The sequence below is a fragment of the Alexandromys fortis genome, unplaced genomic scaffold (assembly GCF_014885135.2).
Source record: "Alexandromys fortis isolate MF-2015 unplaced genomic scaffold, M_Fortis_MF-2015_v1.1 scaffold_209, whole genome shotgun sequence".
Taxonomy (NCBI): domain Eukaryota; kingdom Metazoa; phylum Chordata; class Mammalia; order Rodentia; family Cricetidae; genus Alexandromys; species Alexandromys fortis.
The window spans coordinates 1,365,589-1,389,757 of record NW_026068090.1 but is presented as its reverse complement, the minus strand read 5'-3'; the positions used below and the strand labels follow the sequence as shown (position 1 = coordinate 1,389,757).

Sequence of the window (24,169 nt, the reverse complement as noted above, 5' to 3'; positions counted from 1 at the left end):
CCTCCTGTCTATCTGTGCCTCATCCCCACTCAGCTCCTGAGATCCACCTCCCACCCTCCCCACTCAGCTCCTGAGATCCACCTCCCACCCTCCCCACTCAGCTCCTGAGCTCCACCACTCATCCCAGTTGTTGTAATCCAGCTTCCATCCCTGCTCAGATTCCTTCCTCCTTCCTAGTCTCTTTCTAGTCCCTGGGAACCACCTTCCCCAACTCCCCGTGCTGTACCTTCAGCCCTGCTCTCAGCCTTGCCTCCCTCCCTTCACACCCGTCCATCAGGAGTTCCATCTGGGCATCGGCATCACCTTCATCGACATGAACGTGGGCAACGTGAAGGAAGTAGACCGGCGCAGCTTTGACCTCACTACCCCCTACCGCATCTTCAGGTGATTCCCCCCCCCCCCCTGCAGCCCCATGGGGCAGGTCTGCTCTGCTCACCCACATGCCTTAGTCTGTCAACTTCTTCACTCACCTTTGTCTGGCCACACTGTTCCTCCACCCTGCTACGCTCTCCCTGGGTGTTGCTTTGTGGTGTCATCCGGCCGTCCCCAACCCTGAACCTGTGGGCTTTCCAACAGAACCTACTTATGCTCAAAGTCTGAGCGCCTGTTGCCTGCTGGGACACCTCCCTCACGGCCCTTCTCTGCTTTTCGAAGTCTGTCGCTGTCACCGTTTTTGCTCTCTACTTGGGCTGTCTCCTCTCTGTGCCTGTCACCATCCTGGCCAAAGCTTGGCCGGCCCTCTGGTCTCGTCTTCATTGTTCTTTGATTGTTGGTCTTAGTGGCTTTGCTCTGTCCATAGTGACAGCAGGTAGTGACCTTTGACCTCAAGAGCTAGGTTGGTGTCTGTCTGTTTCTTACATTTGCATTATCCTGTGTCATCGGCCTATAATTCTTCTCCATTATCCTTACGACCACAACAGCTGCAGCCAGCCACTTTGGGGTTTCTGTCAGATGCAGAGGCCGCTGTGCTCCCCTGGTTACTGTCACCGTCACCCATCTCAATGAGGCTGCTAGGTGTTCATCAGGGCCACCACTTGGGCCTGCAGGACTTGGTACGATGGAATGAGAATGCTGGTTGCTTCCCTCGAGCCCTGGCAACCTTTGAGTTTCTCTACTGGCTGTCGTGGTGGAGGCTTCTCTCCCAAAGAGGAGCTCTGTTGTAAGGGGGAGGGCCGCTTGTTCATCCCGGCCGCCCGGCTAGCTTAGCCCAGAAATAACCACACAGAAATTGTATTAATTAAATTACTGCTTGGCCCATTATCTCTAGCCTCTTATTGGCTCTCACATCTTGGTTTAACCCATTTCTATTAATCTGTATATCGCCATGTGGCAGTGGCTTACCGGGAAAGATTCTAACCAGCGTTTGTCTCAGGCAGAGGATCCATGGCTTCTCTCTGACTCTGCTTTCTTCCTCCCAGAATCTGTTTTCCCCGCCTACCTAAGTTCTGCCCCTATCAGGCCAAGGCAGTTTCTTTATTCATTAACCAATACAAGCAACACATAGAAAGAAGGACATCCCACACCGGAGCTCGTGACCACTACCCCTCCAGCATCCATGCCTTCCTTGACTATGCTGACAGGCTGTGAGAGGTGTGGACTCTCAGACACTTCTGTGTGGCTTGCAGTTGGTGGTGACAGCCGCAGCAGATAAATACCAGAGGGAGGTTTTGTTTTGTTTTTTTGTTTTTCAAGGCAGGGTTTCTCTGTGTAGCCTTGGCTGTCCTGAAACTAGCTCTGTAGATCAGGCTGGCCTCGAACCCAGAGAGCTGCCTGTCTGTGCCTCTTGAGTGCTGGGATTAAAGCATGTGCTAGCACCACCGTCCAGCTCCAGAGGGAGCTTTTGCCGGAAGGAAGACAGTTTTGCATCTGCTCTCCAGGTAGAGCTTTCTACTTTGAAGAGCAGGAGGCTTTGGGAGACAGAGCTTCAGGGACCCATGTGTCAGACCAATGGAGTTTTCTTTTTCCTTCCTTCCTTCCTTCCTTCCTTCCTTCCTTCCTTCCTTCCTTCCTTCCTTCTTCTTTTTCTTTTTCCTCTTCCTCTTTCTCCCCCTCCTTTTTTTCTTTGAAACAGGGTCTCTCTGCATAGCCCTGGCTGTCCTGAAATGGACTATGTAGGCCAAACTGGCCTTTAACTCACAGAGATCCACCTGCCTCTGCCCCTGGTGGAATTAAAGGTGTGTGCCACCATCTGGACCCCCAGTGGAGTTCTTTCTGGCTGAAGGTGGAGGTGGTATGCATACACCTCTGTGTTCTGTCCTCCACCCCATAAGTCTGGACTGGTGCTCTGCTGCTCTGAGGGCTCCTTGCGCCTGCTCTGCCTGTCTCAGGCCTGTCCCACTCAACTCTTGTCATCTTCTCTGCTAGTTTGCCCTCCTGCCCTCTCTGCCCTAAACGTCTGCCCCCTTTATCTCCTTTTCTCTCTCTGTTTCTTCTGGATTCCCCTTTATTTCTCGTTTTCATGACTCCTTCCTTTGTCCTCACTTTTCTACCAGTCCTGACCCAGAGCTCAGGCCGCTCCTCCCTCCCTCTGACCCTCCAATCCCCGAGGCCTTTCCTACCGGTTCCCTCCTTATGTGTCCACAGCTTCTCGGCTGATTCAGAGGTGGAGAAGGAGCAGTGGCTGGAGGCCATGCAGGGAGCCATTGCAGAGGCCCTGTCCACCTCAGAGGTGGCCGAGCGCATCTGGGCTGCCGCCCCCAACAGGTTCTGTGCTGACTGTGGAGCTCCCCAGCCTGACTGGGCCTCCATCAATCTCTGTGTTGTCATCTGCAAGCGCTGTGCAGGTAGGTATGTGTGTGACAGGCTGGCCATTGGACTGCAGGTGGCCTGGAGCCCTTATTCCTAACGCTGCTCCAGCGGTTTTGGCTATTCCTCTGGGAGGGATCTTTAGTGTTCAATTCATTGTTAACTCTTTCCACAAGGATGGGGACAGACAAAGCAGGGAAAAGCATTTTTTTTCAGGGCTACCTGGCAAGTAAGTGAGCTTAGATCAGAGCCCAGGCTGTTAGAATCTGGTGTCCCTGACACATTAGAAGCATGCAGATGGCCAGGCCTACCGGGGTTCTTCATGCTGAGAAAGGAGCCAGGGTTTTGACATAGTCAGCTCTGTGGGCTAGACTTTAGTTTACAGGAAGAAGCTGAATTGGAGACCTGAGGAGGGCTGCTGCACCACCCAGGAGTGGGATGGGAGGTGCTGGGTGCCTTTTAGGGTGGTTTGAAGTTACATACGGAAGCGTCTGTGCTACACGGCTGAGGAGAGGGAATGGAACAAGGTGGGGCCCACGGTGTATTCATCTGCTGGCTCTGCTTGCCATATGCTGGCAATTGGATTATCCCGAGAGCTGACAGTGCCCAGGTGGTGGTTTTGCATGGCTGCAGATTTGAGGGGGTCCTTAATGTGAGAATTCAGGAAGAAGAACAGATCTGGATGAGTCAGTGAGCTTGGGAAGAACTTCTAGGCTGTGGGACTTTAGGCCAGATGTCAGGCCCTGGGGCCGTGAGGTCTGTGTGTAGAAAAGAGGCAGCTTTGCTGGTGATGACGTAAGGAAAACGAGTTTGTCGAGCTGATACAGGCTGACTCTGGTGGACACAGTTCTCTGTGGAAGATGGAGTTGATACAGGCTGACTCTGGTGGACACGGTTCTCTGTGGAAGATGGAGCTGATACAGGCTGACTCTGATGGACACAGTTCTCTGTGGAAGATGGAGTTGATACAGGCTGACTCTGGTGGACACAGTTCTCTGTGGAAGATGGAGTTGATACAGGCTGACTCTGGTGGACGTGGTTCTCTGTGGAAGATGGAGCATGAATGCAGGGCCAGGGTTTGAACCAGGCAGTGTGGGTTTGTTCTGGGCACTGAGGACAGAAACCTGAAGCCAGATCAGGATCCTGTTTATATGCAGTTGCATTGTAACAGGAAGGGCAGAAAACACAGGAGCCAATAAAGTATTGGAATTGCAAGAAGTGGGAAGAGAAGGTGCCATTTGTTTGGGACATCTCTGAGGAGGTGACATGTCAACCGAGACTTGTATGACAGGAAGGTGTGGCCATGTAGGGAGGTGGGGAAGAAAGCTGAGGCAGGAAGTTGGGGATGTCAGGGAGCAGGTGGGTGTTGATATCTATGACTAGAACAGCTGGTAGGAAAGTTGCCGGATGGCCCACTGTGCTGTGCCAAATGGAGTTGCAGACTAGCTCCAGGCCTGCTCCAGGCGAGGAGCACTGTGGGTGGCTGAGTGCTCATGGGAAGGGTTTACCCAGCGAACTGTCTGGTCATCGCAGGAGAGCACCGCGGTCTGGGTGCTGGCGTGTCTAAGGTGCGGAGCCTGAAGATGGACAGGAAGGTGTGGACAGAAACTCTCATCCAGGTGGGCATGCCCGGCTTGTCACCCCTGCTTGGGGTTTCCCCTCTCAGCTGCCATTCCCCGGCCCAGTGAGCCAGGGGGCCTTCGGTGGGGATTTTGGAAGAACCTATTTTTGGCAAAATTAGCAAACTGGCCACTGTACGAAGAATGTTTTTACAGTTTTAAAGGGTTGTAAAAACAGATTTGACAGAGATGGTGTATGTTTCATAAAACCCAAACTACTTATTATTTGACCTTTTAGAGAATCGCTGACCCCCGATATAGTTCAGCTGTTGTCCTGATGTGGAGACTGAAGCCCTGGGTTGGGCTGTAATGCGCCTAAGGTTACCCAACTACTGCAGATTGACTACCCAGCCTGCTCTTCTCCACCCCGTGCCCTAGCTTTCCACTGTGCACACCCCTCAGCACGCCCGAGCTCTCCCTGCTCCTGAATGCATGTGCAGAGTGTGTACATGATGCACGATTTGAGGCTCACGTGTGGACATGTATGCATTTAAACTTCTTTGGTGCCTGTGCGTGTGATAGTTGTTATGGGGAACCTGTAGCAGGAGGCTGGATCCAGGAACCTGCCCCCCGGGGCCTTACTGCTAAGTTTCCATTTCATGTACCCTTCTTTATGTTTGGCATAGCAATGTAGAGAATGTTGCTTTTTTAACAGAGTGTGTCTTTCAGGGTAGCCCTGAGTTAGGATTAGAATACCCAGGATACAAGGAGGAGACCGAGGCTCAGAGAAAAAAAAAAAAAAAACAAACCCAATCATGTCCATAGTGGCAGAGAGTGATCAGCACTCTGAACAAGTGGACTTGGGAGTCCAGAAAATGCCTGTGATAGGGTGACTATGGAACAGAGGGGAAATGATCCTGCCCCCCCAATGCTGTCCCCTTCACCTCCTAGAAACCGCCACCCTCTCTCATCCAGAGAGGAATGTCAGGGGCAGATAGACCCCCGTCCCCGCCTACCCTAGGCTGACAGGTTAGACACCACCCCCTCACGGGGACAGCCTTGAGAATGCAGAGCTCCAGGTGTGGGGCTGGTTGAGACAACAGCAAGGCTCCCAGAGCCCAGGCCTCACACCTTCACCTATTAGAGTGTCCAAGACAATCTGAGCAGAGGGTGTGGCCTGATCTCAGGGCCTCTTGTCAGCTGCCTTTCACCTCTTGCTCACACCCACAGCTCTTCATTCAGCTGGGCAATGGCCCTGGGAACCGCTTCTGGGCCGCCAACGTGCCCCCTAGTGAGGCCCTGAAGCCCAGCAGCGGCCCTGCTGCCAGGAGGTACCACCTGGAGGCCAAGTACAGAGAGGGCAAGTACCGTCGCTACCACCCACTCTTCGGCAACCAGGAGGAGCTGGACAAGGTCAGCACACCAAGCCTCTGGGATTCTTGAGCCTTCTTGTCCCTGCATTGTCAGGGACCCTTGAACCTATTCCTTTCTTTGTCCCCATTCCTCTACCTCAGCCCATCTCTTCCATTCGCTTAGAGGGTTGTGAACATATGGGGAAACTGAGGCCCAAAGGGCAGCAGGGCCTGCCTAAGGAAAGCCAGGACAATGCAGGGAGGAGTCAGACTTGGTTCTTGGCCCAGTGCCATGTCTTCAGCATCTGGCTGCCTCCTCCTGACTCCTCTGTGCCCCGCACCCTGTCCTGTTCCTTCAGAATCCTGCCAAAAGGAGTGAACGCGATGGGGATGCTATTTCCTGTCAGGCTCATGAAAAACAGCTGGCCTGCTCTGACCCACCCCTTCCACACCCCATTCTACATGGGGCCCCATTTGGGCCCCAGACCCCAGAAGATTGGGAACCAAGTCTTGGACCGTGATGTGGTTCAGCCTGAGAGGGGGACAGCTCGCTTGGAGGCAGCGGGTGGCATTTGTGACGCATGGGTGGCCTTCAGCTCTTCCTCCGAGCAGTCCTCCCCATGCAGGCCAAGTCTAGCTCCCAGAGCTCTGTGGAAGCTAGACCTACACCTCCCAAAAACCTAGGCGTCCGGCCCCCAGTTCAGCCCAGCCCAGTCTGGCCTACAAGCCAGGAGGGTGGTGGCTCCCATTGGTCCGGAGGGCCGGGCAGGCAGTGAGGAATGCAATGTGGGAGGAATTAGTTACAATCCTTAGCCCCGCCCTCTGCCCCCGCTCCAAGACAGAGGGAGCCTGAGATCCTCCAAGGGCTCCTTGCAGCCTGACTTGCAGCAGGGTGAGGCCCTGGGCTAGGACCCCAGCCTCAGCCGGGTAGTCCAGCCTCTCTAGCTAGCCTTCTCCTCTTCTTCTGACTCCTAGTCCTTTCTTTTCTTTTCTTCTGGCTTCCCTAGGCCCTGGCCTCTTCCAGTCTGGGGATGGTCTACTCAGATTTGGATGACTCCTTCCTCTTTCCTCCTCCCTTCTTGCAAGCTCCCATCCCTACCCCTCCACCTCCCTCCCACTCCAGCTCGGACTGACCTTCCCCTCTCTCCTCTAGGCCCTGTGTGCTGCAGTTACTACCACTGACCTGGCTGAGACCCAGGCACTCCTGGGCTGTGGGGCTGGGGTCAGCTGCTTCTCAGGGGACCCAGCAGCTCCCACACCCCTGGCTCTTGCTGAGCAGGCTGGACAGACACTGCAGATGGAGTTTCTACGGAATAACCAGAGCACAGGTGAGTGGCCAGTGGCTCCGTCTTCTGCTGGGGGTCTGGCATTGTAGAGAGGTTCACAGGAGTGACAACAGAAACTGAGATTTGCAGGCACTCCCAAGCTATAATTGAAGCTCCTATGGTGGTCCCTGGGGCAGCAGCATGGTACTTAGGGTGTGTTTGGGGTGTATGTGTCGGTGGATACGTATGTTTTCTGTGAATGTCCTTTTGCGTCAGTATCTCTGGGACTTTTATCTGTGTGCTCTGTCCTGACTTACAGTGTGGGTCCATACGGGTGTCTGTTCCAGGATGAACCTTGGAGCTGCCTAGATTCTTTGTGCTCACCTGGGAGTGTTAAGGCTTTGGGGTTTGTGTGTGGGCAGTGGGTCTGTGTTGCTGTGTGCGTGTCCTACCCAGCAGCCGTGTGGTCTGTCTGCTCAGTCTGGGTGGAGTTCCATCACAGTCCTGGGTTAGGTCCCATTTGGCTCCCATTCTGGGGGGGGGGCATGAAGAGGGGTTGGTTGTGGCCCAGACCTGGTCTCCTGGGGCACCATCCTAAGGCTGAGGGTGGGGCTCAGTGTCTGGGGCTCTGGGCTTCGGGCCACTTGTGGGTGGGGCATGCTAGGCTGGAAAGAGCCCAGGTGTCCGGGGAGGTGCAAGAGACCACCCAGCTGGACTGGGCTAGGAAACATGACCCCCAGTGCTCGTCACTAGGGCCAGGCTATTTCACTGGCCTTTATGTTGTCTGGACAGACCTCTCTCCAGGGAATGTTATTGAGTTGGCCCAGAGCCCCCTCATTCCAGTATGTTTGGCTCTATGTCTCCAACAGGGAGTGTGGGGTGGGCTTTGGAGTCAGTGAAGCTTCCTGAAAGGGACAGACTAGAGCTGGGCCCTGAGAATGGAGTGACATTCCTGCTTGTGGGCAGAGGCGGACATGGAGGTGGCCCTAGGACCCTGAGGTGCTGGTAGGGAGCTGAGGAGGCAGGACTGTGACCACACACCTCCTGGACACCCAGCTTGACCACCACCATTCTTTCTTCTGCTCCAAAGAGGTCCCTCGGCTGGACTCAGTGAAGCCCTTGGAAAAGCACTACTCCGTGATCCTGCCAACTGTGAGCCACAGTGGCTTCCTGTACAAAACTGCTTCTGCTGGCAAGCCTCTACAGGACCGCCGTGCCCGGGAAGGTGAGCGCTGCGCCGTACCCACCCGTGCCAGGGTGAGTGTGTTAGCCTGGCTGCAGGGCCAGGATGCTAGGACTGACTCTGCTGGTGGGCTAAGGGTGCCAAGTGGACTCTGGCGTGGTTGTTTTTCTCTTACCCTTTTGGGAGAGTCCTCCACCCAGCTCCCAATAAACACACAGAGGCTTATTACTTACAAATGCCCGGTCTTAGCTTGGCTTATTTCTTACAAATGCCCAGCCTTAGCTAGGCTTATTTCTAACCAGTTTTTTTTTTTTTTTAACTTAAATTATCCTGCCTATCTTTTGCATCTGGGCTTTTACCTTTCTTTATTTCTGTATCCCCTTTTTTACTTCTTACTTCTAAACTGACTTGCTCTTTAGTTAGGTGGCTGAACCCTTGGTTTCTCCTCCTTCTCTCGCTGCTTTATTCTCCTTAATTCCAGCTTTCTCCTCCCATTTATTCTCTCTACCTGCCAGCCCCACCTGTTTTTCCTTCCTGTTGGCCGTTCAGCTCTTTATTAGCCCAATCAGGTGTTTTATCCAGACAAAGAATCACAGCTTCACAGAGTTAAACAAACGCAACATAAAACAATGCAACACATCTTTGCATCATTAAACAAATGTTCCACAGCATAAACAAATGTAACATGTCTTAAAATACTATCCCACAACACTCTGGCAGAACCGCCTGGAAAGTCTCTTGGATACAGTAGGTGCTTGAGAAGCGGACTGGTTGGGGTCGGGGCTGGGTGTGGCACTGCTGTTTCCTCAAGCCTGAAGTCTGGATGAAGCCCCTGTTGGGTGAGGTCTTTGGCTGGGCATCTGGCTTATTCCAGATATGAATGGAAGGCAGTTTGAGGACTTGAGTGCCATCCCTCTCAGATCTCAGCTGCCTTTCATTTATTCCCTGACTCCAAGTACAACACACAGTCTTTACACATCCTCCGAGAGCCTCTGTCAGCTGCCACCCTCTCACAGCACAGATCCCCTCCTGGTTCTGCCCAGGCCCTGTCGCGTCCTTGCTTTGTCACACACGCCAGATTTATACCCACCTCTCTGCCCCAAGTGTCCCTTCAAATGTCACGTCTGCAGGGATCTCCTGTGATCCCCAGCTACTTCATGCTGTGTTGCACGTCACCCTCAATCCTGTTTTTTCTTCTTACTCTTCCTTGTGATTTTTAGACTTTTTCCCCTCTTCTTTACAAGTCTCTGCGGGAGAGTAGTGGAGGTTCGGTGCAGAGGGCTGCCGCTGGGGAACCCTCAGGGAAGTGTGTTTGAATGGAGAGCCTATAGGTGGGGAGGAACAGGAATCCAGGAAAAAGGCAGGAGTGATTTTCAGCAGAGCTGGGGACTTCTTCACGGTCCTCTACCAAACTTCTTCCCAGAGTTCAGCCGGCGCTGGTGTGTCCTTAGTGACGGGGTCCTGAGTTACTACGAGAACGAACGGGCAGTGACACCCAATGGGGAGATCCGGGCCGGTGAGATTGTGTGCCTGGCAGTTTCCCCTCTGGACACCCACGGGTGAGCATCCCTGGCCACAACCACAAACTGCTAGTGTCCATGAAGTTCAGCTTCTGGTTCGGGAGGCAGGGACATTGGCCTAGAGAGCAGGGCCTTCTTAGGGCCACACACAGGACTGGAAAGCATTGGCCTTATCTCATGAGACCACAGCCAGGGCTGTGTGCCCACCTCTCGGGAGGCCAGGGAGGGTCCTGAGAAGGGCAGGGAGCAGAGGAGAAGGGTGAATACTGGTTGTTTGCAGCTTCGAGCACACCTTTGAGGTGTACACAGAGGGAGAACGGCTGTACCTGTTTGGACTGGAGAATGCAGAGCTGGCTCATGAATGGGTCAAGTGCATTGCCAAGGTGGGCCTGGGTGAGCGGGCAGGTGTGTGATAGAGACAGGGTGGGACCCAGTTCTGATGGGGCAGACTCAGGACAGACCTCTCAGGTGAAGGGAAGTATAGGTTGCAGGGGCAAGGCACGGGCCACCGTAGCATGGATAGTGCACTCCAGGAAAGCGAGTCTTTTAGCCGTGCAGGTGTGCACTCAGACTAGCGAGAAAGGCAAGGAGGCTACAGAGGGGAGATCCGCCTTAGAGACGAGAGCCTCGTTCCCTCTCTCCATTCCTCATTAGCTCATTGATGAGCTCTCTGTGCCTTCCGAGGATCAGAGCCCAGAGCCCTGAGGACCCGGGTGTATCAGTCTTGGGTCGTCTGTTTCCATGGGAGTGGGGCAGACTGAGTCCAGACACAGTAGCATAGCCAGTGGTGTAGCAGATGCCCGAGTGTGTGGGCACTGTGGAAACCCAGAGAAGGGTCATCCCAAGAGAAGGACACATCCAAATGGGTACATGATACCAAAGTCTGTCACTGTGCTAGGTTCTGCCTTGGGGAGGAGGAAAGTGGCTGGATGGGAAAGAGCCCTCACCCACAGGCTGAGGAGCCTGGCTTTTTCCAGAAGGCTATGTGGTGTTGACTTTGTCTCTCCCCACTGTCTCCTCAACTAGGCATTCGTGCCTCCCCTGGCTGAGGACCTGCTAGCCCGGGACTTTGAGCGGCTTGGGCGCCTACCCTACAAAGCTGGCCTGAGCCTCCAGCAGGCTCAGGAAGGCTGGTTCGCTTTGGCTGGCTCTGAACTCCGGGCTGTCTTCCCTGAGGGGCCCTGGGAAGAGCCACTGCAGCTCCGGAGATTGCAGGAGCTTTGTATGTGTATTAACCTTGCCCCCCAATTTCTAGGGCCCCTTGTCCCAGTCCCCTTGCCCCAGCCCTTGTCTAAAAGTCTGAATTCTATTCTGGCCTGAGGCCAGATGACCCAGCCTGCCCTCCGATATCCTCTCCTGTCTTTGGAGAACGTCTGAGTAATCCTTTAGGTTGGTGGGTGGGACCCAAGGGTGAGATCTCAGAGGGCCTCATGAGGGAGCAGTTTGGGAGTCATAAACAAAGCCTGGGCCTCACTTTGACTGTCCCCTCCACAGCTATCCAAGGAGACAGCGAGAACCAAGTTTTGGTGCTGGTGGAGCGGAGGAGGTGAGCTCTAGTTTCCCTGAGGGGCCTGGAGAAGCCTGAAGCAGTCCAGTGGCCTGGGGAGAGGCGGGACACAGGGACATATAGGTGGGACAGTGACTGTCTCTGGTCCAGGACACTGTACATCCAGGGTGTGCGGCGGCTGGACTTCATGGGTTGGCTTGGGGCCATCCAGAAAGCAGCAGCCAGCTTGGGAGACACACTGTCAGAGCAACAGCTTGGGGACTCAGACATCCCAGTGATCGTGTACCGCTGTGTGGACTACATCACACAGTGTGGTGAGCACTCCCCTCCTCTGGAGATGCCCAGCCCCCAGTGCCTAGGAACCCTCTAAAAAGAGTGCTGTAACTCCCTCCCCAGGCTTGACCTCAGAGGGTATCTATCGCAAGTGTGGTCAGACCTCCAAGACCCAGAGACTCCTGGAGAGCCTGAGGCAGGACGCTCGCTCTGTGCACCTCAAAGAGGGCGAGCAGCACGTGGATGACGTCTCCTCTGCACTCAAACGCTTCCTGAGGGACCTGCCCGATGGGCTCTTCACTCGTGCGCAGCGCCTGGCCTGGCTGGAGGCCTCTGGTGGGTCCGCTGCCTGCATCCAGCCTTGTCCACCCTACGTCATGATATCCCCATCTCTGGACGGGACTGGCCCCAGCTCCTCTGCCTACTCTGCTTCTCTGCCTCTAGTCAGAGATGGGGTTGCTTAGAGGTGGAGGGCAGAGACGTCCCAGTCCCTGCTAGGCGCCTGGGAGTGCTGTCACCATCATGAGAAGCAAAGCTGCTGGGAGGGGGCTTTGGGAACCAATTTCTAACCCAGTCCATCTCCCCCCACCCAGAGATCGAGGATGAGGAGGAAAAGATCTCCAGGTACCGAGAGCTCTTGGTGCATCTACCTCCTGTCAACCGGGCGACTGTGAAGGCCCTGGTCAGCCATCTGTACTGGTGAGGGCCATGTCAGTGTGGCTCTGGGTGGACGGGTGGAGAAAATTCTTGTACTCTCTTCCTGGCCAACTGCCCTCAGGTGGGCAAGCAGGTGGGCCTGGGGACCAGCCAATGACTGTCCTGATCTTGGATGTTGTATCTCAGTTTACTTCCTACAGGATAGAGGCCATGGTTTTTTTTTTTTTTTTTTTTTTTTTTTTTTGCCAGTTTGGGGCCAGGTATCTGAGGCCAAATGCCCTCACTTCCCTGCCCTCTCTATACCTTGCCAGCACCTGAGATACATCCCTTCACTCCTTAATTGGGGTCCACTCTATCCTCTTGGGCCTGATGGGAATGGGGAAGGTGGGTGGCAGGCTCCTCAATCCTAGCTCCTCTTCGTTCTCCTTCCAGTGTACAGTGCTTCTCAGATACAAACCAAATGAACACACACAACCTGGCCATTGTATTTGGGCCCACGCTCTTCCAGACAGACGGGCAAGACTACAAGGCCGGCAAGGTGGTGGAAGACCTCATCAACCACTATGTGGTGGTGTTCAGTGTGCGTCCCAGCCAGAGCTCAGGGCTAGGGAAGGATGGGCAAGGCTAAGCCTCTCCGATGGCACTGACCCTCTGGCCCTTCCCAGGTGGACGAGGAGGAGCTGAGGAAGCAGAGGGAGGAAGTCACTGCCATTGTGAAGATGCGAGTAGCAGGCACTGCCAGTGGGACCCAGGTGCAGGCCAGGGTTTGGGTTGGCTGTGCTGGCTGCTGGCATTGCTCCCCAGGCCTCTCGCTGAGCCTCGTCTCTCCTGCAGCATGCGGGTGACTTCATCTGTACTGTGTACCTGGAGGAGAAGAAGGAGGAGACTGAACAGCACGTCAAGGTAGGGGCTGTTGGGCCAGGTTGAGCCACTCTGAGATGTATGAGAATCCCCAAATACTGCCTCTGTGCATCTTGGGGCTCAGTGGACCCAGGGAGGAATGGGTTTGGGGCCTCAATCACAGGGGATTGTGGTGACGCATTTGGACCTGGCTGATCTCTTGGGTGGCTGCAGATCCCAGCATCCATGACAGCAGAGGAGCTTGTCCTGGAGATCCTAGACCGGCGCAGCGTGAGCATCAGGGAAAAGGACTACTGGACCTGCTTCGAGGTCAACGAGAAGGAGGAGGCAGGTGAGTGACCATGGATGGCCTCAGCCCAGCCTTCATTCCTCCTGCCCCCTACAGTCTGGGACCCAGAGGATTTGGATGACACTTTTTGCTGACACCCTAATGACCTTTGTGGTTTCCATGCTGGTGGTGATGGCAGCTAGCAGGTCCAGGTGGTAGCTGTGCTGGAGCTGATGGTGGATGGGGAGGGGCAGGTGTTCCCAGTCGTGATGATGCTCTCCCATGTGTCAGAATGGTGTTGCTGTAGGACAATAGGATTGTAGGGTGACACTACTCTCGGGGTGAAGAAGGTGGTGGTAGTGATCGTATCCTGGGAAAGCCTGTCTGTGGTGTGAGTGGGCTGACTGAGCCTTTTGTGGTGAAGGGGGTGGTGTTGGGACGAGGTGGAACTGTTGCTGACATACGCATCTGCTGAGGGCCAGGCAATAGTCCATGGTTCCTGTGCTCACAGGGGTAGGTCTGGTAAGGATGGAAATGCCAATACTGTAATCATTCCCAGAAACAGACAATCACCATGGTGTTAGCTGACTAAAGGGAAGACTCAGGCTGTCTGATGAGCCTATGGCAGAACCAATGGCTATGGAGTCCCTGAGCCTGCTGTGAGGAAGAGCAAGGGCTCCTTGGTAAAGACAGGACAGGGCTCCCAGAAAGTGCACAGCTCTAGCACTGAGCTGAGCCCTCCAAGAGATGGGATTGAAGGGTGGGATTGAAGGTGGAGGCAGCCACTCAGGCCCTGAGGGTGAGGCAGGGCCATCTGATGGTTAGTGACAGGGCTTTGAGGAGACATGGCTCGCTGCTAGACTGGGAGAACACGCTGGAGGCCATAGAAGCCAGACCGTGGGACAATGCAGAGGGACGTACCAGATTTAACCTGCGAGGGTAGAAGGAACTGGAGTACTTTTGGTCTGGGAGGGGCAGTGTTTGTTGGGGACACATGGGTGAGAGACAATACAGGCCTGGTTTTGGTTGTAGCTAGGTGTAACAAGGCAGAAGCTGGCTTACGGAAAGCGTGACCATAATTATGCTGGTGGAGGGGGAGGCAGTAGGTGACGTGTGCGCGTGTGCTTGCCCTTGGTGGTTTTATACCATGTGGATCCAGTGGCAATGGTGCGGTTTCTCCGCAGAGCGCCCGTTACACTTTGCGGAGAAGGTGCTGCCCATTGTGCATGGGCTGGGCATCGACAGCCACCTGGTGGTGAAGAAGTACCAGTCCATGGAGGCCATGCTGTTGTATCTGGGTAAGTAGGACCGTAGGGGATGTAGGGTGGACAGCGTAGGACCTGGTGCCCACGGGGGGCATTGGGGGGCTCTCATGGAGGCTGGGAAATGACGTGGGGCCCTGAGGTTGGTGGGGGGGTAGTATAGCCCATGCCCACTCCAGTCCTCCCCTAGCCAGCCGTGTGGGGGACACCAAGCACGGCATGATGAAGTTCCGGGAAGACCGAAGCCTCCTGGGTCTGGGGCTGCCCTCGGGTGGCTTCCACGATCGCTACTTCATTCTCAACAGCAGCTGCCTGCGACTCTATAAGGAGGTTCGGGTAAGCCCTGAGATGGACTTGTGTCCCGTGTGTGCTCAGACACCATATGCAAACATTGCATTGGCTCTCATGGTCTCCAAGAGTGCGGTCCCCATCTGAGGGGTCTCGGCAACACAATGGCTGACAATAGCTGTGTCTTCTGCTGTGGCCCCCTGAGGCCTGGGAGTGAATGAGATTGCCATGACATCATACGCATGCTCCCGTATTGTGTCTATGGTTTGTCACAGCTCTAACAAGCATATGTTCCGTGACAGCAGTCCCAAGCTGTGACGGTGTGTACTTTGCCCCTTCCTAGGACACAGCCCTTCTGACCTACTCTACACACATGCCAGGTGTTGTCCTAGACCAGACCCCTTGGGACTGCCATCTTCCACACACACACACACACACACACACACACACACACACACACACACGCCCTGCCTGTACCTCTCCCCTTTCCCTTCGCACTACCTACATAATCTGTCCTGGCTCTAGACTGGGCTGATGCCCTTCATAACCCTGCTCCTCTATCAAACAGAGCCAAAGGCCGTGGAGCGGGGCCCCCGAGACCGTGAGTAGCTGTGGGCCAGCTGCCTTGCCTTACACCACCTGGGCCCAGGCAAGCCGGGTGGAGCTTAGGAACAGTCAGGGCTCCCGGTTCTCCCCAAGCATGGTTTCCTGTCCTCCTACCAATGGTCATTGGCCTTTCATTCCTAGCCCCAAACTAAGAGCTTTTCTTCAAGATAGGGTCTCTAGTTGGTGTGATACTAGAATTTTCCATAGTACACAGAGAAGACATTTTGGAGCCAGCAATAGAGACCCAAGTTTGGATTAAAATTGTTTCACTTGCTCCGCTGCTCTCAGAGCTGCCCCCCTTCCAAACCCAAAGGGCTGCAGCTGTCTGATGCCCCTGACACTGCTGACCCTCAGGTGCCAAACCAGAACATTCTTCATGGGGGGGGGGGGAATATGCCCACCCAGCCTCCCTAGTTAGTGGCCCAGCTTTCTTTGGCCACCCACAAGGGCCCTCCACTTTCCTCTCCAGGCTGCCCAGCCTATAACTTCTGCCTGGCTCGGGTTCAGCTGAGAATCTACTTTCCGTGGTACCTTGTGGGTAGTACCTGTGCTTTAGGGCACACGGAGTGTGGATGGTTATGCGGAAGGAAGGAGGAGGTGCGATGCCAAGCATGGTGTTCTAGCCTGAGGTCCTGCAGCGATTTCAGCACAGTCTCCAGCCCTTTCTAGTTCCTTGCATCCCCTGAGCGCATAAGAGCAGATTTGCTGTTGTGGAGGATCCATCATTTGGTGTAGCGTCTCCTCTCTGTGTCTTTGCACATTGTTCCTCTGCTCACGACGCCCAGCAAGCACCTCCGTTGTCTTCTCCTCCTCTCGGGTCTCATTCAGTTCTGAGTCTGTTCACTCCCGCAGTCAGTCCAGCATGGTTCTAAGACGTTATCTCCCCTGGCCATCCTAGAGGTGCTTCCTTAGTCTGGCGGAGCAGAGTGAAGCCATCGTGTGGGTAGGAGGGGAGAGGGGGTGCTTGAGACACCTGGAAAGGCAGCTGTTGATCTCTTGGCATGGAGAGAGGGGCCAGGTCTGCTGGCTGTTGAGCTGGACTTAGCACCAGGCCCTATTTTCTCGAGGAGGAAGTCACTTCTTTCTGGGGTGAGAGAGGGCCGAGGGGCTGACTCAAGGGGCTTTGCTCACTGGGGTCTAGGATGAAGGTCGTTGTGTTAGGGTTTGATTCTGGCCTGTATCCTGGCAGGTTAGAGCTCCAGGGTATAGCTGGGAGGCTGTCAGCACTGCAGGGCCTCTGCCTGGCAGAACCAGCCCATGTGGCGAGGCCACTGAAGTGCTGGTAATGCTGACGTCAGTTGGTTCATGGGGCCACAGGAAAGACTATTGGAAATTAGGGTACAGCAGACTCTGTGGCCTCTCAGTCCCCACCCCAAGACCTTCTGTTGTCTAGACCCTGGAGCACGTGAGAAAGGCATATTCTAGAAAAATCATGGCACCAGCGTGAGGTACCATGAGCATAAATTTTATTCCTTGCCCATGACCTTGGACATCAGTGGAGCCAGAACCCGGAGCTGCTTGGAAGTGCAAGTCCTATAGGGAGAGTCTTGGCGCCTCTGCCTCCTCCTCTCTCAGCCTGAAGTATGTGTTTCCAGATGAGGGGGCTGTCGACCTCCTGCCCTGCCCGGGACTGCTGTGCCCTGCTGTGCCCTCCACTCCTGCCTCCTAGTGCTCAAGCTGACTTTCAGGGTCTCAGTTTCGTCTCTGCCTGTTGGGGAGCAGGTCTTCCTCCCTGCATTCAGCCCATATCCTGCTTTCTACCACAGCCTTAGCTTCCTTGTCCACCCTGGTTCTTGATTCCCACACCTGTAGCCAGGTGTGTTCCGGGATCTTTGGGAGATGTGATTGTTGAGTGAGGTGCTCTCCTTTCCGAGGCCCCGGATCATACAGGGGCTCTGGCCATATCCCTGAGCTGACACAGAAGGCCCCTCTGGTTCCTTGCCAGATCATTCTCTCTCCTGCAGAGGAGCCATGCGCGGGGACAGCTGGGAGCAATGATGGGACCCAGATGGGGATGGCTCAGTTTTGGAGCCCCAGTTGCATCCTCTTCCCCTACTGCCCTTCCTGACGTCCTGCTGGCTGCAGGGGTGCCTTATTCGGGAAGGACTCTAAGCAGAGGGCTCCCAGAACAGGAGGAAGGTCATTGACCTTCAAGCAGAAGGTCATTGCTCCTATCCCCTCCCCTCTGCCTTTGAGCCAGCCTGCTTCTACCAAGCCCAGACCCATAAATGCAGAGGTGGGGCCCAGACTAGTGTTTCAGTAATCTGGCTCCCCACCCTGGTGTATGGGTCTTTTGCTTCTTGTCTCAGACCACTGGGAATTTCCTCCCTCTGGCCTACATACAGAACAGCCATTAAGCTTCAGCTTGAGACATTGGCCTTCTGATGGGGCCAAAGTGCTAGCGATTGCTGGTCCCCAAGCTTTGATTCACACGGTCAACCCTGGAGCCTCTGTGGGCAGGGAGGGAGAGTAACCTGCTTCCAAGTGTTGTGGAGGAGGGCATTCAGATTGCCTTCCAGCTGGTGGCGGTGTCCGGCCTTTGCTACAAGCCAGGCAGCAGGGGCTGGGAATCGTCACCCTGGCCCTCCCAGCAGGAACTCTACCTTGAGGACTGAGGGTTGACTGTCTGATGCTGCTGCAGAGAGTGGCGGCTGTGGCTGGACAATGAACAGGAAGGGCTTTCGTGAGAAAGCTTCCTGGACAGCCTGGGTGCTGGGGGTGGGGGAGAGCAGTTTGCTGGCAGAAGAGCCACTCCCCACTGTACCCCCCTGACTGATGAAGTGTCCTCCCAGAGTCACCGGCCTGAGAGGGAGTGGCCAGTCAAGAGCCTCAGAGTCTACCTGGGTGTAAAGAAGAAACTGCGGCCACCTACCTGGTAAGCCAGGCCTGTGGCTAGGATCAGTAGGAGGCAGAGCTGGGGTTAAGCTTTATGGGTGGTGTAGTTCTGTACTCGGGCTCTTCTTGGCCAGTAGCATCACCTGGGCACACCACAGAAGCACAGATTGTCAGGTTTGGGGTTCTGTAAATAGGGCCCAGGACTCAGTGTCTCCTCAGATGTTCGGGTAACAGTGCCTGTTCATGTTTGAGAATCGCTGGTCCGCTTTGTTGAGAATGCGTGTATGAGGTATCTTGGGGCAGGCTTATATGTGTGTGCGATGTTGCCACTGAGCCCCTGGCTGCATTTACCCACGCATGCTCACGTGGACGCCAGAGCAGGACTGCAGGACTTGGAGTGTCCGCCTCCCTCACTCTCTGCGTCATTGCCTTGAGACAGGGTCTCACTGAAGCTCAGCATCTGGGCTAGGCTGGCCGGCCAGTGTGCTTTGGGGATCCACCTGCCTGTCTCTGCCCCCCAGTGCTGGAGTTACAGACACCATAGTCATATCCATCTTTTTATGTGATTGCAAGGCTTCATGCTTGCAGCAGGTGTCTCTCCAACCCCGAGTATATTGTTTCAGTAAGTCGAAAAGTGATGCATGCCACTGTGGCTGGTAGGCACTGCAGTCATGTGACTTGGTTTTCTAACTTTCTCCTCATCTGTTGGCCGTGCCTGGTTGACTCTGGCTCTTGAGTAAGCTTGGGCAGGCATCAGTACGGTTGGGTGTTTTTTTTGGTTTTTGGTGCTGAGGGTTGAACTCAGTATCTCCACCATGCTAGGCACACAGCATCCTCATCTCAGGCCCAAGGTTGGGGTGGGGAGAGACGAGGGGCAGTGGCCTCAGTGTGCTATGCTAGGGGAAGCCTCCGCTCTGCCTCAGCTCTGCCCAGGCTGTCTTGGCAAGTGTCAAGTGACAGCTTCTCTGGTTCTTCTTTGCAGCTGGGGCTTCACAGTGGTGCATGAGACGGAGAAGCACGAGAAGCAGCAGTGGTGAGCCAGGGCCCCGTCCTGAGGCTGGGCTGGGAGGTGGGCAGGAGACGGGGCTGGCCGAGGCTCTGGGCAGTAACCCGACCTGTACCTTCCACAGGTACCTCTGCTGTGACACGCAGATGGAGCTCCGGGAGTGGTTTGCCACCTTCCTCTCTGTACAGGTACTGGGTGCAGGGCTCCTCCAGAGGCTGCACCAGGGAGAGTGCCAGCAGCAGAGATGGCGTCATAGGAACTAGGTCTCTGGACACAGAGAAGAGTGGCTTAAGGGCAGGCAGAGGAAACAGCATATCTAAAGGCCTATGGGTAAAAAAGATAAGAAAGAAAGCATTAGTTTGGGGACCTCACAGTTCCACGGGGTTAGAGTCTCTGATTGCTGTGGGGAGCATGGCAGCGTCAGGCAGCCATGGTGTTGGTGCAATAGCCGAGACTGTATACCTCATGCATAAGCAGAAGTCAGAGAGAGCGAGCGAGCAAGAGAGCAAGCTAACTGGAAATGGCATAGACTTTTTTTTTTAAATATTTATTATTTATTATATTATGTGAATAGCATTCCTTCCACGTGTGCCTGTAAGCCAGAAGGGGGCGCCAGGTCTCATTATAAATGGCTGTAAGCCACCATGTGGTTGCTGGGAATTGAACTCAGGACCTCTGGAAGAGCAGTCAGTGCTCTTAACCTCTGAGCCATCTCTCCAGCCCCATGGCATAGACTTTTAAAACTTAAAAACCTCTCCCGCAGTGACACACCTCCTCCAGCAAAGCCACGCCTCCTAATCCCAAACAGTTCCACCAACTGGGGACCAAGCATTTAATTGAGCTTATGAAGGCCATTCTCACCCAAACGACCATATTCAACACTTGCAAGGGGAGAAGCCAGGCGTGCCAGAGGTTGGCCTGCATCGGTCAGCAGCAGATTGTAAGAGCTTTGAGACCACACTCAGGAGGCTGAACTAGACCTCGAGTTTCAGTGAGTTAGAGTGGTTGTGTAGGAGTAAGCTCCCTCAGCACCTGCGTGCAGGGGGCAGAGCCTGAAGGGCCACACCCACGCTGCAGGGGTTGGGGGACCACCCCTGAGCCAGAGCAAGGCCAGAGGCTGCTTAGGCGGAAATAGATGAGTTAGAACAGATGCTCAGCAGAGTTCAGAACTGTTTAGGGAGAAGAGATTCAAAACTACCAGGGCTCTGGGCTGAATTCTTTCTCTGCAGTTATATTATTTTAACTGGGAGCTTCCTGATAGTCAAAGCTTAAATGGAAACAGTGGTTTCTGCAGTTCTTGATTGGTGAGAAGGGGAGGCACGGACAGTATCTTCTGGGGGAAATGATTTTCTTGATGCTGCATTCTTCGGGAGGTTTGTGGATCCAGACATGGGAGTCGTTGAGTAATCTGGCTGACTGGTTTGTGCTGAGATCCGGTCATCTGCAAACAGCCGCTTCTCCTCAGCCTCAGTCAAAGCTGAGGGCGCCAGCTCAGATCCTAGCTGGAGGCTTTTCCGAGAAGAGTGGGTGGATCAGGAGCTGAGCCTGCAAACTGAGATGTGGCCCAGACCCTAGCTTCCTGATTGTTCTCTAGCACGAAGGCCTAGTATGGCCCTCAGAGCCTTCTAGAGTGTCCCGGGCAGTGCCCGAGGTCCGGATGGGCAGCGTGTCACTGATCCCTCTGCGCGGCAGTGAAAATGAGATGCGCCGGAGTGTGGCGGCCTTCACCGCTGACCCCCTCTCTGTAAGTGCCTCTGGGCCCTGTGGGGCGGGAGTGGGGGGAGGAGGGCACCGGAGTGTGGCGGCCTTCACCGCTGACCCCCTCTCTGTAAGTGCCTTTGGGCCCTGTGGGGCGGGAGGGGGGGAGTGGTGGGGGCAGGAGGGAGGGGATACCTGCTTGGGTACCTGCCTTCACTTCCCCAATTTCTCTCAGAGCTCCTCTAGTCCCTTCCCTAGGTTTCTGGGGCCCCCTCTGTCTGGCCCTGGGAACCCCAGCTGCTAACGTTTCTGCGTTGACTCTGTTGCTAGCTGGTCCCTTTTACTGTCACTAAGCACTTATAGGAACTGGGCTTCTCCGCTCCCTGCAGCTCCTCCGTCCTGTCTGAGCTCTGGAACACCAGCACTGCCTCCTGGAAGCCTTCCTGTTGAGACACCTTCGTGCTCTGCATGCATGGGGAAGCCACACCTACATCCCAGCATCCTGACTGCAGCACAGGCTCCTTGGCTGGGCAACACGGGGCTGGCAATGAGATTTTCCTGGGAGGAAGGGCCCTCCCCTGCTCTCCAGTCATGCAATGCTCCTGGCCTGGCTTGCTTACCCAGGGTCACTCTCCTTGAGTTTGCGGGGTTGGAGAGATGGGCGGAAATCAGGAGTGCTGCCAGAGGGGCTGGAGGCTTGGGGTCCCGCAGGGAGGGACCTCACCTGGGAGGGAGCCTGTCCCCTTCCCATAGGCTGCTACTCTGAAGGAACTCCTAGGAGTCCGGGAGGGAGCTCTTGGGAAGCTTTACAGGCTGAAAGCTGGACTTGGGAATGTCAGCCCACTTCTGGTATATGCTGCGGGGAGGCCCGGGCTGTGGCTGTCTGCTACCCCTCCCCGACTTCGGATACTTTTTGATAATATAAATATATCTGTATATTTTACACTGTGGTGCTAGGGCCTGCAGTCGTCTGGGGGGTTGGCATCTTGGGCTAAGGGCACAGCTGGTTGTGAAGCTAGAGGTCAGTGCTGGTGCTCTGGAGCTTGGACCTGAGTTCTGCTCTCTGCGTGTTTGCTGAGCTGTTTGCTCTCCCTGTCCCAGCAGAGGCTGACCTGGCTGGCCCTCACCTACTGTGAGGAAAAGCCTGAGCCCCTATTCCTGCAGCCTTCTGAGCTGGGGACTAGATCTGTTTGCTGGTGGCACAGCACAGCCCTTCTTAGCCCCTGCTGGAGACAGGGAGAGCGCAGCTCACAGAACTGCTGAACTAGGGAGATGGACTTCCTGTCCCTGGGCCCCTTGCAGATGTCTCCAGAGCAGAGCCTGTCTACCAGCTATTCAAAGACAAACTGGAGACCCCTAGGGAAGATGTTACCATCATGTCTCAGTGGCCTAGTCAGCAGAGATGTCGGTGTTCTGTTTGTCGTCCCCTCAGTGGGAAACGGGATGCTGTGGGCTTTGTACGTCTGGACGTGGGTTGTTGTGGGTCTCATCTCTCAGGAAGGGGTGGTGTTTGTCAGGAGACAGCCCTGCTGACCTGTTTCACAGCTGACCTAACCATTCGACCGTGCCCTCCAGGCAGGACAGGGCCCAAGATCTCCCTAGATTTGATGTATTTATTGTTCACCACAATAAGTCAATGCAAGGAGAGGTGCCCTCTGCTGGGCTGACCCTGTCATTACCCTGGTTTAGGGACTAGCTGAAGGGGCTACATCCAGCCACTAGGGGGCGATCATGGACTGCTCATGGTTGCTCATTTTGAACAAGGTCTGTGTAAACACCCCTACCCCCCTAGAGTGATGGTCCTGGCTCTGTCTTTGTTTTGCTGCCAGCTGGACCACTCAGCCCTGCCCCTGGCTTTGGCCTTAGGCTCTGGACATGGGAGAAGGTAGAAGCCCACCTTCTACCTTCACCCAGTGCCTACTGTCCACTGCCTGACACTAGAGCCTCCTCAGCTCTCCTCCTGCTTCCTGCACAGTTTTCCTCCATGAGTGCTCCCCGAGAAGGGGACAGTGACCAGCACTGGCTGTGACACTGTGGAATGCTTTTCCCCTGCAGGAGCCATTGAGCCTCAAGTGACCACAGGTGTTGGGGCACGAAGGCAGGAGGCACTGTTATCACAGGGATTTGTTTATTATGTATGTATGCAATATTCTTTCTGTGTGTATGTCTGAAGGCCAGAAGAGGGCACCAGACCTCATTACAGATGGCTGTGAGCCACCATGTGGTTGCTGGGAATTGAACTCAGGACCTTTGGAAGAGCAGGCAATGCTCTTAACCACTGAGCCATCTCTCCAGCCCCTATCGCAGGGATTTGTAAAGCAGGGGCCAGTGCCAGAAGGGAGGGCCGTCCTTGTACTTGTGTCTTTGGGTTGCTTGGGGTAGGAAGAGCCTGGATGTATGGGGGAGGGAGCTTGGAGGAAAAAGGGCTTCCTGGAGGAGGACAGGGGAGGGGACCCTGAGAGAGAAGGTAGGTCACAGGTTGGAGGAGCCGTGGAACTTCTTACTGGTCCTTTGTTCATGCTGCCGTCTGCCCACAGTTCTGCCCTAGAAAGCGTGGGTGTGTAGGCAGACATCTCCTTAAGGGTCTGTGTGGCTATGGAAGTTGCTTAGGCCTCTGATCTGGGTTCTTTCAGTGTCCTTTGGAGCTACCTACTAGCAGGTTCTTGGGAGGATTGAGTGAGCGAGTGAGTGTAAACTGCTAGTGGTGTCCCATGGCAGGGCCCCAGATGTGTCTGCAGAGACATCTTCAGGCGGCCGGGAGGAGAGTTTGGGAGATTGGGGCCACACTCATTGAATATTTACTGTGTCCACTTCTCATTCACAAGTGCTTGTTGAACACCTGCTGTGTGCAGAGTTTGCTGAACACTGGGGCAGAGGAGTAAGTGGTGTGGGGGAAGAGGGAACCCTTGAGGGGAGGGAATGCTGAGAGGGAGGGGCCCCCCAAGGGAGGGAATGGTCTTGAGCCCAGACAAAGGCGTGACCTGCTGCAAGGGCTGCTTAGCACCCCTGCACACTCCGGAGCCTCACACCCTCATCACCAGACACCTCAGACACCCCAGGGCCTCCCCTCTGCACCCTGACTATCAGGTCTTAGCTCTGCCACCGAAGGAGACATGGCCACACCCCTGTCTAATGAGCCCCTGTCCCTACCAGAAAACAGCATCATTCCTGCCACTTAGTGACTGAATGACCCAGACACTGCTCTGGAACTGTGTGATGGTTTTTATCTCAGAGAGAGAGAGAGAGAGAGAGAGAGAGAGAGAGAGAGAGGCTCAGAATCTCTC

The 24,169-nt window shown here is 54.9% G+C and overlaps 1 protein-coding gene across 8 annotated transcripts in view; it reads left to right on the top strand.

Annotated features, from left to right (window-relative positions):
- Arap1 (ArfGAP with RhoGAP domain, ankyrin repeat and PH domain 1) overlaps positions 1-21,828 on the top strand; it is a 60,830-nt gene extending 39,002 nt beyond the window's left edge. For 6 of the 8 annotated variants that reach the window (XM_050122604.1, XM_050122606.1, XM_050122603.1 and 3 more), the window contains 24 exons: positions 278-384; positions 2,584-2,783; positions 4,279-4,364; positions 5,535-5,717; positions 6,810-6,984; positions 8,012-8,146; positions 9,528-9,663; positions 9,905-10,007; positions 10,651-10,846; positions 11,119-11,170; positions 11,282-11,445; positions 11,528-11,740; positions 11,998-12,103; positions 12,494-12,641; positions 12,727-12,813; positions 12,896-12,964; positions 13,136-13,253; positions 14,375-14,488; positions 14,643-14,788; positions 18,139-18,221; positions 19,164-19,214; positions 19,312-19,375; positions 20,782-21,015; positions 21,275-21,828. In XM_050122604.1, coding sequence (XP_049978561.1) covers positions 278-384; positions 2,584-2,783; positions 4,279-4,364; positions 5,535-5,717; positions 6,810-6,984; positions 8,012-8,146; positions 9,528-9,663; positions 9,905-10,007; positions 10,651-10,846; positions 11,119-11,170; positions 11,282-11,445; positions 11,528-11,740; positions 11,998-12,103; positions 12,494-12,641; positions 12,727-12,813; positions 12,896-12,964; positions 13,136-13,253; positions 14,375-14,488; positions 14,643-14,788; positions 18,139-18,221; positions 19,164-19,214; positions 19,312-19,375; positions 20,782-21,015; positions 21,275-21,292 — 2,988 coding nt within the window. In that variant the 3' untranslated portion in view covers positions 21,293-21,828. Of the gene's footprint in view, positions 1-277; positions 385-2,583; positions 2,784-4,278; positions 4,365-5,534; positions 5,718-6,442; positions 6,549-6,809; positions 6,985-8,011; positions 8,147-9,527; positions 9,664-9,904; positions 10,008-10,650; positions 10,847-11,118; positions 11,171-11,281; positions 11,446-11,527; positions 11,741-11,997; positions 12,104-12,493; positions 12,642-12,726; positions 12,814-12,895; positions 12,965-13,135; positions 13,254-14,374; positions 14,489-14,642; positions 14,789-18,138; positions 18,222-19,163; positions 19,215-19,311; positions 19,376-20,781; positions 21,016-21,274 lie in introns of those variants that run through there. The other 2 variants (XM_050122607.1, XM_050122611.1) reach the window with 2 other exon arrangements.
- Positions 21,829-24,169: the final 2,341 nt, after the last annotated feature.